At 41.3% G+C, this 13,482-nt stretch overlaps 1 protein-coding gene across 1 annotated transcript in view; it reads right to left on the reverse strand.

The window, feature by feature from the left end:
- Positions 1-13,482, reverse strand: part of LOC146785443 (thiamine transporter 2-like) — a 263,941-nt gene that overhangs the window by 10,125 nt on the left and 240,334 nt on the right. Inside the window, exon 4 of the mRNA XM_085634503.1 lies at positions 10,053-10,194. Coding sequence (XP_085490629.1) covers positions 10,053-10,194 — 142 coding nt within the window. The remainder of the gene's footprint in view (positions 1-10,052; positions 10,195-13,482) is intronic.

The following is a 13,482-nucleotide window of genomic DNA, read 5'->3' on the forward strand; positions in this document are numbered from 1 at the left end:
CCATTAGCTAAAGTCATGGAGGGCATAGAAAGAAAATGCAAACCCTAAGATAAACACTACGGGACATATTTATCATTGAGTTGCATCACCCTTCCGCCACGCAAGAAGGTGCAAGGGCGACGCAACTAATAAATCAGATTCATCAAGCCATGCAAGGCCACCTTGAATGGCCCTGCATGGCTTGATAAATCTAGAGTAATGTACAGCAAAGCACTGCATTGTGTTACTCTACCACTGGTAAGCGTTCGATGGGTGGAGTTTGAGTGTTCCAGTGGATTGATGTAAAAAAAAGCCTCTTGTTGTTGTCCTAGCTCTTTTAACTGATCTGTGTATGAGAGGAGCAGGATTTTGCCTATCTAGCAAGTGACTTGATAGAGTACTGGCATGATCTCTGGATTTCTGAACAGAGGAACTGTTGAGTCGGACGCGTAAAAACTGACCAAAGGGCAGGCTGTCTCGAAGCACCTTTGGATGGTAGCTATTGAAGCACAGCCGGGCATTGGATGCAATCGGTTTTTGTATAGTTCTGTTTCAAGCGAGCCTACCTTGGGGAGTATCAACAGGTCCAGTGAAGGTTATCTCTCGTTGCTGAATTCACATGTAAAATGCAAGAAGGGGTTAAGAGAATTCTGCTACTGGTGGAAGGAGATGATAGAGAAAGCATCCCCATGCTCGATAAAAAAAATATAATCTATATACCACTCCCATATGCCCAAGTGGGAGCGGTACGGCCTGTCAGAAATAAGGACATGCTCTAATTCAGAAGAATACAAACAAGATATGGATAAGCGCACAACTGAAATTATAGCCGTTTGTGAAGTTGTGGCGTGCTACTGGGGTATCACTCTCTGATCCGGAGTGTTGAAACATGTAAACCAAATGAAGCGTATCCTAAAGTTAGGAGACGTCCCCCTGTGCACAGCTCGAGGCCCCTAAGAACCGGGGTTGATGAAGTTAAGTCATTGAATATTCATGAATTGTAAGAAAATAAGATGCAGCGAAGCTTTGGTTGGGTCTTTCAATTGATGTTTAGTAAATCATATCAAATGAATATTCATCCGTTTTACATCCAAACGTTAAACATTTCGGAAAATAGCCCAATGCATTTCGGTCCCGGACGGACCTTCGTCAGGGGACATATCTATGAATAATAACAAAACACTAGAGTCAGGAAGTCATTGAAAACGAAAATAGCTCACATTGTACAAAAACGATAAAGATTTTCAAATGCGTGAGGCTTAATAAAGTTGGTCGGAACATGCATCGTAAAAAATGACAGTGCGTCGGTGAATCACAAAGATGTAAGGCTATCACTCGGAAGCTGTACGGATTTAGAAACAAAATGTAAATGGGTGCTCTTGTTAAAAAATGCTCTAAGCTGTGATAGCGGTCGTGAACGAAGTTCGAGGTTGATGAAAACATAAAACAGCGAAAAATGGAAATTCAGTGCAGATAAACTGTGCCAATTTAAGTGTACTAAGACGAAGTGAAAATGCTCAAACGCAACCTGTGCCAGTGTAACGAGCAGCGTGATTGTGAAATTAAATGTGGCAAGTAGAAACAAAAAAGTGAAACAAACTTACAAAACGCTAAGTGCTTTCTTGGTGCTCCGAATGTCTCGTGGTTGATATAAACGTGAACGCAGAAGTGCGCTTCTAATTTGTTTTAAATAACGCGCTTCATAGGTATAGAAAGAGGGCTATACAAATCGAGCAAGTGCAAGCGCCATATTGCAGTGACAAGTTGTGTAGGAATTGACAAACAGTGACTGTTGTGTGTGTTGTTATAATTATAGTTATCAAAAGGTAAATGATAATGATAAAAAGTAAAATAATGAAAATGAAATAAAAACAAAATTAACAGACGAGTGTGATAACATAAGAAACAGTAGCGTTTACAAGTAACACAAAAATTCCATACGATCATTAAGTCCGTTTGGCTTCATTGAGTTCAACAATTTGATCCAGGGATTTTCCCTGCGGAGAAGCAGATTGTGAATGTCTCTTCCTTCTTTGACTTCTACAGTTTCAAGTACCATGAATTTAAGCTGACTGATGTTGTGATGAAATTCAGTGAAGTGTACTGCTATGGTAGATTTGATGTTGTTAGTTCGAATATTGCTCTTGTGTTCAAGAATCCTGGTCTTTATTTTTCTTTCGGTTTTGCCAACGTACACAAATCCACAGGGACATTTAAGAAGGTAAATAACGTTCATGGTGTTGCACGTGGCGTTCACTTTGAGGTTGATTTTGTGACCTTTCATTGGACGATTGATGAAGGGACCAGTAATCACATTGTTACAATTACTGCAATTGTAACAAGGTCTCGTTCCTTTGTAAGACGTACAAGATGTATCAGTTGGTTTGGTGAGTATTTCTTTGAGGTTTTTGCTTCTTTGGAATGCGAAAATAGGTTTGTCTTTAAATAGCCCTCTGCAATCTGGTTCAATGGACAATATTGGCCAATGTCTCAAGATTAGTTTTTTGTAGTAGTTGCTCATAGTTGAAAATTACAAACTACAACTGCTCGTCGATTAGTGGGTTTGTCAGATTTTCTCAACAATTGGTTTCGGGAGGTAGTAGAGCAACGTTGTGCAGCTTGCGTGAGGATTTGTTGTGGGTATCCTCTCTGGGAAAATTTGTTGAGCAAACTGATCTTGAGTGCAAATATCAGTTTGAGAAACAATCCGTTTTACACGTAATAGTTGAGAATATGGTAGGTGATTTTTGAGTGCGGGTTGATGAAAGCTGGTAAAGTGTAACAGGTTGTTACGGTCCGTTTTTTTTCGGTGTATAGTGGTCTCAAGCTTATTATGAATCCGACTGATTTTAACATCCAGAAATGTAGCAGAATCCTCTTGCATTTCAAAGGTGAATTGAATTCTTTCATCAATGGTATTCAAAGAGTTGAGTGCTGTCATGAGTTCAGAATGTGCTCCTTGCCAAATAAAGAATATATCATCAATATATCTTAAAAAAATGGTGACGTGATTCTGCCAAGTGGTGTTGTTCAAAATGTTCTCGGTTTCAAATTTTTCCATAAAGATATTGGCATATGCCGGAGCGGCACAATTGCCCATCGATGTACCTGTGAGCTGTAAGTACCATTGATCTTGCCATTTAAAATAACTGTGATACAGGGTGAAGTACAATAGTTCTAGTAGGAATAGTTGTAGTTGAGGATCCAGGTTGGAATTGACCAAAGTATGTTCAATGGCAGAGATGCCTACGTCATGTGGAATGGAAGTGTACAAGGATGTCACGTCCACTGTACATAACCAATATTCATTATTATCATCCAGAGTGATGCTGTTGATTTTGTTGATGAAATTGGTGGTGTCTCGTACATAGCTACTCATGTTTAACACAAACGGTTGTAGATATCTATCCAACAGTTTTCCAATGGGTTCGTGTAAACTGCCTCTGGTGGAAACAATAGGTCGAAAAGGAGGTTTTTCAATGTTCTTGTGTACCTTAGGTAACATATATAAAGAAGGTGACCGTGGTCATTCAGAAGAATGCATATAAAGGTTAGCCAGGCTCAGAACGAATGTGCTTCCCATAGAAGTGCTGACATCTGTAAGTACAGGCAGTCCTCAAACCGAGTTTTGCTTTCTCTCATTGCTGGATTCGAATATTTCATAAAGAATGCCTTTGGTTTAAGACCATCAGGATCCTTAGCTAAAAGTAGGGATTCCACAGGGGCCCAATTCTATTCTTGTGGTATACAGGTGTAAAGGAACTTGAAATAAAAAGAGACAAGGTAGTCAGTTTCTGTATTGAATTCCATGTCTCTCAAGAGACGGAGGACATCCTTGGAGTCCTGCTAGTAGGTAGTCATCTTGTGTACCATAGGTCTCAGAGAGCAATCCACAAATTGGGACAAAAGTTTTTCTCTTTTTCATGGCCTCTATCTAGTCCCAGGTGTTTAGTGTTTTTCTATTAGTATTGGGGAGTCAATTGATGCTGGTCTTTAAATCTTCTCTGGCCCTTATTTTATGTTTCTAATGCACATACTACATTGGCCAGCTTTCCGTCTGGCCATGGGAGTAAGCTTTCTGTTTACAGATGCAATGGGGGCACCACTGATGGAATTCTGACAATCTGCCCAACTCTAAATTGGATAGCTGGACTTAGATTTTGGCGTACATGGTACTCTGTCATCATCATCAAATTTTTATTTCGTCAAAACATAAACAGCATAGTAAGAATTCTATACAAGCATCATCCATTAAAATCGTTATGAATTAAATACAAATCATTGTATAAAATTCTTAAACAGACAAGGATAAAAATGTGAAATACTAAAATAAATAAGCTCTAAGAAAGGGAGCTGTTCATAAATAGATGATTACATGCACATTTAGACATCCATACCCCTATACGTCTTTATGTTAAAAGACTACATGCAAGTTCTCCTTTTTTTTAAAGCAGCCCACAGAATCAAGACCAGACAAAAGCATAAAAAAGGGGCTGGAATGATTGAAGATAAGAAAGAGCTGGTCGACATTGTCTAAAATTAGGTCTCCGCATGGTGTAAGATGTACCCATTTCTTTCCTCAATATACAACTTACAGAAAAATATAAAATAAAGAACACATTGGAGAGACATCGTGCATCACACGGGCAAACAGGGAGTGCATCCGTTGAATAGTTATTAGATGGATAACCTAGCATAATTGGAATATATTCAAATTGAAACCTCAGTAATACATATCTATGTATCAAAGGACAGATAAGAGCTCACAGTTTTGTCTATGATTGGGTCTGAATTATATTGTTTGACCATATACTTATCACATTATGCCTCCACCTGTCTCTTCCCAGTTTATCTAATAATTGGGCATTCAGTTCCTTCCTTGAGATAGTTAGACATGTGATGGGGTTCTCAAAACGTTTAAATAGGCAGATTGACTGAAGGTTGGACTTAATATACTGGAGCCATTTTCTCTTACTCATGTCATCTAACCTTAGGCAGTCCTTCACAATATCTTTAGTTAGAATTAGACATTCATTTCTCCAAACTGAGTGCCATAATAGTATTGGTGTAATATGAACCTTATCAGAACTAAAAGGCACATCTAACTCTGAGTGGCAATTATAAGTGTAGCAGGATTGCGGGACACACACTAACCTTTTCAGAAAGCTGTTCTCTATTTGTTGTGAAATTGATATGTCAGTTGTGCCCCATATAGCTGCCCCATAGGTTACAAGAGATATTGTTTTAGCCTCATGAATCTTCTTTATTGTATCTATTGACCTGAAACCAAGCTTTTTTATTAAACTACAAATGGCCCCAACACTCTTTTCCATTGAAAACTCTGTATTAGCCACCATATTTTGCCATGAATTTCTACTATCAAATAAAAACCCTAGGTAGGAAAATGTGTCCACCACCTCCAACCTTCTCCCTTGTATCAACAATCTTGGGTGTTTCTTTATTCTAGAACCTGCCACAAGGACCAAGGACTTAGACTCATTTACCTGCAGGTCCAACCTATTCATGAATTGTAAGTACTCATCAAAGCGTTGCCAGTTCGTGCCAGTAGCACTGCATTATCTGCATAGAGGAGTATCGGAACAGGAGTTGAATTAATGAGAGAAACATCTGTAGTGGATTTCACCATAGCCAGACCAACAGCATTGGTATGTAAAGTAAAATAAAGAAGGAGCAAGGACACACCCCTGTCCAACGCCCTGGGTAATTCTAAAGTGTCTTGTGGATTCACCTTCTCTCCCATAGCAGACACAGGCCGTAGCATGGGGATACATCTCTTGAATGAAGTTAAATATTGACATCTCAGTTCCCATGCCTTCCATTATCAATCATAACTTTCAATGAATCACACAATCAAAGGTGGCCGATAAGTCCATAAAGGCCATGTAAAGGTGGCCGTACTTGGCCGCTGTATACTTTGCTATTAGCAGATTTAGGTTGAGGCACTGGTCAATTGTCCCCTTTCGCTTCCTAAAACCATACTGGGTAGGAATTATTACATTTCTGTCTAGTGCCCAGAGCTCTAACCTATTTAAGAGAAAATAGCCCATTAATTTGGCAGTGCTATCTAATAGTGAAATCAGCCTGTAGTTTTTATGGCTAGCCTTATCCCCCTTTATATAAATTGGGATTATCACCGACTTTTTCCAAGAAGGCAGGACACCCAATTGAATTATAGTATTAAAAACATTAGTGAGTAATGGGGCCCACAACTCCTGGTTGTCTAAGAAAAAGTAAATTTGAACCCTGTCCGGTCCAGCAGCTTTGGATCTACTGTACTGATTCAAAGCAAATCTCATTTCTTTTGTGCCAAAAGAGGTAATATCATCGTAAGTGATAGGAGAAGAGACCCATGATAAGTTGTCTTCGACCCCCGGTTTGCTAAAGACCTCTTCAAAATGCGCTACTTATGCCTCCTCAGTAACATGTTTCTAGATTAATCTGTGTGTCAACTTTTAGGAACAGGGCATTGATTACACCCCAAAAATCTCTGCTGCACTTTAATGCAGCTACATATTGTAATTTATCTCATGCCTCCTTCTTTAGATCCCTCATCCTGTCTACTCTCGCCTCTTTATATAAGAGTCATAACGATCTAACCAGATCTAAGTCTCTAGGTTTAGTTCGCAGCGCAGTGTGAAGATTTCTCAGTGCCTTTGCATAAGCTTTGTTGAACCAACATACCTCCCTGTGGTTCATGTAGGACTTTGGTAAAAGGAGTTTGCATTTAACTTCTTTCAGGATCCGACTGAGAGCTATTAATTTGTCTTTGCTAATTAAATCCGACTCTAGACATTTGAGGATTTCCTGATTCTTTTTACCAACGACTGCCCCAGTGAAGTGTGAGGGATCAACTTTTTCCCATTTAAGGGTAATTCTGTTCTTTTTAGTGATCAAGGGCTTAGGTATCACAGTTTTTTAGATGATCCGCCTTTGCCCACACACAATCTGATAGGTAATGGTTGCATGATCACTAAAGGCATTAAAATTGACCTTTATATCAAGAAAACGGCCTCTAATGGATTCAGGGGCCAAAACATAATCAATGGTAGAGTAATACGACTGAGTAGAGCAGGTATAGCCTAAAGACCCTGTCTCATAGTCATATGAGTTGATTATCTCGCGACCATATACTAATAATAATCTATCTGTTGCGCCTATAGTGAGAGGTAGAGACTCCTTGACCATTAGTCAGGCCACATGCTAAAGAATCGGTTCGATTACAATTATGGGAGTTAAAGTCACCCATCCAGGCTATATCAAGAGGTTTCTGATGGAGTTTCATGAGGTGATCGATATCCTTCTCTAATGGTTCTATCACTGTTGCCAAGTTACCTTCAAAGTTGTTATTATAGAAGTTAATCAAAACCCAATCCTGACCTTTGTGACCTTTACACAGAAGTATATAATAACAGGGTGAGTTGTTTAGAAATTGGATCACCTTAAGCTTAGCAGTATTAGCTACCAAGGTTACCAATCCTCCACTAGGGCGACCAGCATTAGAAGGCACCACACATGTCTGAAAAGAGCTGTATCAATCTAGATAAATCTGAGTAGATTCCCAGTTTTCTTGGGAAACATAAAATATCTAAATTTGTCACCAGGGCTAGCCAATCAGGATTGTCTTTTTTCTGAGTTTAGCCAGCCATATAATTCAAGAAATAGTTTTTAAGGTTTCCAAGTCCTTCCCTATTAAATCTATTTCCCCTGCCTGCTATTCATTGCTCCTGAATTTATAAGGGTTTAAAGAGTCAATCACATGCCTCAAGATCTCCCAAAGGGGCATATCTATTACTAGCAGGCATGGCTTGGTCTAAGTCTAGGTCTATTCGATCCGGATTTGGAAGGTAAGCGGGGATAACAGGAGTTTCCCTAGTCTGTGCATTAAAATATGCTTCAAAGGTTTATAAAAGAGACTTAACGGAAGTACAAAGATCTGGGTCTCTGGTGATAGGCTATTAGGCAGCATATTCAATAAATCTCCTACCAATCGTTGCCTGGTAAAATTGATAACTATAACGTCCCCCTCTATGGTTTTAAATGCATATCACACCCAATTTACTCTTCTGGCCATAATGAGATGATAATACAGCTTATAAGGCCTGTAAGATTTTTTCCAATAGTTGTTCAGTAGATTACTATTGAAAGGATTTCAATTTGGGAGTGTTAGCTAAAATGACGACAAATGGATAAGTGGCCGGAGGCAGGTTTAATCTACCTCGTTGTTTAAAACTCTGGGCCTTTTGTGGGTATATAGAGCCTTGAACATAGTCGCCATTAGCACTGGCACCTTTATGTTTATTGTTCACATCGGGGGCATTACAAGCCCCTATCCTCTCTGCTTGACGGCACTCTTTCAATATAGTAAAACTTGTCTGTGATGCCTGGTGTGCTGGTCTCCTTTGCGTGTGGTCATTTATAAAGTGATCGCTTCGATAATTACTGGATTTATTCAAACTCTCAATCTGCATTAATTGTGTGGATTCCTATGTCAGGGGGATAGGTGCGGTAGAGGGGGACGGAAGCCCATGTGAAGGCTGAAGCTGGCGTTGACTGCCTACGTGCCCCTTCCCTCTCTCAGGTCCAATTTCTCTGTTGGAGAGCAGAGTTAGAATCTCCTCTATTTTAGTTAATGTATTTAAGACCGGTTGGAGAAGTGTTAAAAGTGTCTGTTCCAATTTTTTTGCACAGGTCATCATCAAAAGGTGTTGTGCATATCGTTGGGGCAGAAGTGTTTGAGTGCATTTCTAAGTGTGGGGGTGTTTTGTGGATTTCGCTGTCGAGGATATTTATGCCCTTCCCCTTTTCCTTTTGCCCTGGTGCTCAGTTATAGGGCTACCCTCAGGTTCAGGAGAGGTAGATCTATAATCGGGGGGGGGGGGTCTGGACATTATAGTATGACTTATTGTGTCTATTAAAGTACCCTCTCCATTTATACTTGGAATGATTCTTACTTCTTCCAATGAGAGGCGTAGCTCCGTAAGTTCCGCTGCCCCGTCAGAAAGGAGTCTAATGTATTAGTAATTTCTCCACCGGATTCTGCGTTTTTTGCTTTCCGCTTTCTCATTCCAACAATAGCAAAGCTCCAAATGTTAGGGGTTTGGCCCAGCCCAGCCTCCTCCAGGGGATAAAAGGCTCGGGCTCCGCTCTTATGTGTGTCTGCAGTAGAGAGAGTTAGTGGGATATGGAGCCCAAAGCGCTGCACAGTGCATAAGGGAACAGCTTCTCCCCTCTTCCCTCTCAGGTAACAAGTACAACAAAGCGTCTACACACAGAGGGCGTCCGCATCCAGAGAAATCCCCAGTGGCATGCAAAATAAGTGTCATCAGTGAAACAATGTGAGGGAGCAGAGAGGCTCAATGTCGGCTGCAGGGAGCCTGCCAGCCGTCTCACGTCTCCCTAGGTTGCTCCGTCACAAGTCCACAAGTCCAAACTGCGGGAGCCAGCAGCAGTAACCAGAGTCAAAGCTGGCTCAGCGAGAAAACAGCACAGGGCAGAGAAGTACCTTGCTAGCTGAGCAAATGGAAGGCGCCGCTCTGCGACCACACCACTCCAAAAGGGTTCGTCAGGGTCCAAGCTCAAGCCACACTTCAGGGCGTCCCAAAGAAAGATTTTTGGGGTGCTCAGCCAGGGTACGTAGAAGCCTCGGCCCTACCCCACTGAGCTCCAAGCATGCGTTAGCTTCTGGTCACAAAAATGATTTCCTGGCCCGCTGAAATGCTAGGTCTGCAGTTCCAATCTCCGGGCTTGCTGCAGCCTCAAAGCAGCAGCTCCTTTTCCCACTCACAGGAAAGTACTTTCTGATGGAGGACCGCATCTGCCAAACTCTAAATTGGCCCTTTATTTCAGAAACCCAGAATATGTTATGAAACAGAGCAATTGATTGGCACATAAAGATAGGTCTATTAATCTTTCAATTAGCATTTGTAAAGTTATTTTTGGGATACACTGATCTAATTTTCACTTGTTATCACCAAACAATAAAAAATATCTTTTGAAGATTGTAGGATTGTAAGAATAATAGTGACAATACTCTAATGATTCCTTTTACTTACCTGTGTAATAATGTCCAACCCAAGGGCACTGGAATCCACCACTATTGCAGTTAAAATTGTCTGTAGTACCAAAGCCACAAAAGTGTTTATCCCAAAAACAAGTGCATATCTTGCCATGCTTAAATTCGCTGCAATCTGAAACCTGAAAAAGAAGAGAAGATACTGCTTTATTTTATTTAGATTCTCGCATTTCATTTTTTGAAAATATCAACTTAAGAATATATTTTGAGCCCTTGATTGGTGTATTCTCTGCAGGTACTCCAGAGAGAAATCGTGAGCTATGTTATATACAGGCAGATCTGCATCACCTCGTCAAAAAATCCAAGACAAAGATAATATTACCAAGTGCCTAGATCATTCCTCTTCATGGAAGAAAATGTTCTCTCCTGAAATGCTACACTGGTGTGCCACTGCTTTGGTAGACCAGTCAATTGGTTATTTTCCCAATTGAAATGCCTGCCACATTCATTGCTCGCGCTAAGTAACAAAGGCAAGCTTCTCGAAGGGATGTCAGTGAAAGGGAAATGCCATAACTTCAGGAGACTGCTTAGGTGAGAATGGACATTTAAGTGTGTTACTTGCTTGAAAGAAATTTGATTATCTCATTGAAAATGAAACATATTAAGTGCTTAGATGAACACCAATAATTAAAACGAACCAGGCAACAACTATATCGACTATAATGCTATTGGGTTGCTATTGACAAAATGTAACTGTTCTGCATTCATTGTGGGCCAATATTCGAGCTGATGTCTCTCAAATCTGTGGCTTCCAGGACCAGAGGTCTGCATCTAGATGTCACTCTCTTTCAGGAACATGTAATTGTGTATTTTACTATTGAAATTGTTCTGTGGAATTCAAATTCAGCACCATACCACGATTAAACTTACCTAAGCTTAAATAAAATTCATGTCCTGGAGATTCTCTTAATGTAAATTTAATGATATTACATTAGTCAAATGAAAACTGAAAAATTAGATAAGAAATGCAAGGGATATCTATCACTGTTCTTGTGTGCCTTATTGATGACACAACGTGAATTGTTCTGTGCTGATTTGATTGAGTTTTGAGGTTCCTTAATGGGGCCATATTCAGATGAGAGATGTGGGTGGCACCAAGGCTAAAAATCTCTCCATTGCTACTGGGACCAACCGCAATTTCAGCAGAGAAAATAAAAGACATAGGCAAAACATACAAGAAAATACAGTTTTAATTCTCTGTATATTTATTGAGACCAAGTATTTGAATATACTGTCAAGAGCCTTGGGAATGAGATTTACTCAATTGCTGCTCCTGCATGGCCGCCCAAAGCTGATCAATATTCTGACACTGCATGGCCACCAGCTCAGTCGTTTTGACCTGCTGGAGAAGTGATAGCTTGGGTGAAGCCAATGAGGATGAATGGGGGCCATGCCACTTCGCTCCCGAGCAGGAGAGAGGGGAGTGTCCTTCAGATGGCAACCTATCACATGACGGCAGAGCTTCTGGAGTCTCTGGATGGAGATCAGGCTTGTATCAGCTGGTGGAAACATGTTGGGACTCAAAAGGGGAACCCGCCACATTTTATCAGCATGAAGTAAAGAACTGCAGCATAATTGTGGACACCCGGGTTACTCCTCTGTTCCTGAAAGCCGTATGGAACAGCAGGTGGCGAGCCTTCTGAAGCGAGGGCTGCTGAAGTGATATGCCCTTTATCGAATGTGGTGAACTGCAGTGTAAGAAGAGGTGAGTGAGTGGAGCACAGGTGAGGGGGCAAGGGAGGTAATCCACCATGAGTGAATATCACAGAGAGTACAGGGATGTCCGCTGGGTGCCACGTCCAGGGGCCCTGCTTGTCATTGAAGGATGCATGGAGCAGCAAGTCAGAGGGGCCAGAGGAGAGGGGAACACTGGTGCAGCATGCCTATCTCTGGATGGAGGCTTCTGTAGTGCCAATTGAGGAGGACAGATGTGACAGGGGCATGGGGTGGCACAGTTACCCTTTTGATGATGAGCAAATTGAGGAAACCTTGCAGGCTGAGGGGCCCACTTGCACACACTCGCACAGGTCTTGATAACACAGGTGAACTTACACTTATGTGTAAGCTTAAATGTGTTTCAGTATTCCCAAACTTTGTTGTTAATAGTAAGTTTATGACTGCGGGTATTCTGCAGTCGGCGTAGAGAACTCTGCACATAGAAATATAGGCCCGCCCTATCTTTTGTGTGGATTTCTCTACCATGACTTCGGAGTCTCTATAGTCGTAAGCTTGTTATTAGCTTGTAGTTTGTGAATACCCCAAAATAATTTAAACTTACACTAAAGGATGAACGGACTGAGGTACTGGCTGCGAAGCACACCTCTTTTGTCTGGACCTCTTTCCTTTGTGGGTTAATGTGAGTGGTCCTCCATTTTTTCCCTTAGATGTCTGGACTATGGGCAAAGTAGAGGATTTGTTGACCGGGCCCTACAGGATGCAATCGACATCAGGATGAAAGGGTGACAAATTTGCCTCTGTCAAAGCAGCTTCCTGTAGTTGGGCCACTCCTGCCACAATGGTGCCCTTAAGGGGGGGGGTTCTAACACTGGGTAAACCAGAGAAATGCAACATGATGGGGCGAGGCGGCAGAGAGCATGTTGAAGTCCATTGAGATTGGCCCTGGTGGGGCACACTGAAAAATTCAACACCATATAACAGGGTATTTCGGTCACTAAGAGGGAGAGGTGTAGCGCAGTGGCCAGAGTGGCTGACTTCGGAGCAGGGCACATAGTTCGATCACTGGCGCCAGGACCAGCTCAGCTCAGCATCAACTGACTTTGGGCGATAGTTCACTTATTCTCCCTGACAGCCCCCAGGGCCTTGAAACCTTAAGGGGTAATAAGTTTGCGCTTTACAAATATGTATTATTATTATTATTATTATTATTATTAATATTATTAATAAATCCACACTGGAAAACAAGATTGGCAATGTTGTAGTTGATGTAAACTTGCTGTCCATTGATGGAAGACACTTGGCGGAACAGGTAACACAAAAGGAGCTGCGCTACTGAAAAGCTGGGACTTATGCTCCTCTCATAGAACATTGCAGCAATTCACTCAAAGTTGACAAATCTGGACTAGTCATCTGTCATTAAAGATACTGATATCATTTGTTTGCAAGAAACCTGGATTCCTGAAGAATTTTGTCTAAATGGTTAGTCCAGCTATCCCATCTGGGGCAGGCAGAGCCACAGGAGGTTTGACTATCTTGATCTCAGTCAAATTAAACAAACACCAGGCAAAAGTAATTGACTATGCTCCATTATCAATTGGTCTTTGTTAGAAGTTTGGTTGTTGGTTGACTGGGGTGTGAGCCCTGGGCAAGCAAGAGCTACAATTATGTGCAGGGTGAACCACAAAAAGTCACTACATTAACTTGTGCTTCTCCCTGGGGAGCTTGGTACAAAA

This window comes from Triturus cristatus, chromosome 11, assembly GCF_964204655.1.
Source record: "Triturus cristatus chromosome 11, aTriCri1.1, whole genome shotgun sequence".
Lineage (NCBI taxonomy): Eukaryota > Metazoa > Chordata > Amphibia > Caudata > Salamandridae > Triturus > Triturus cristatus.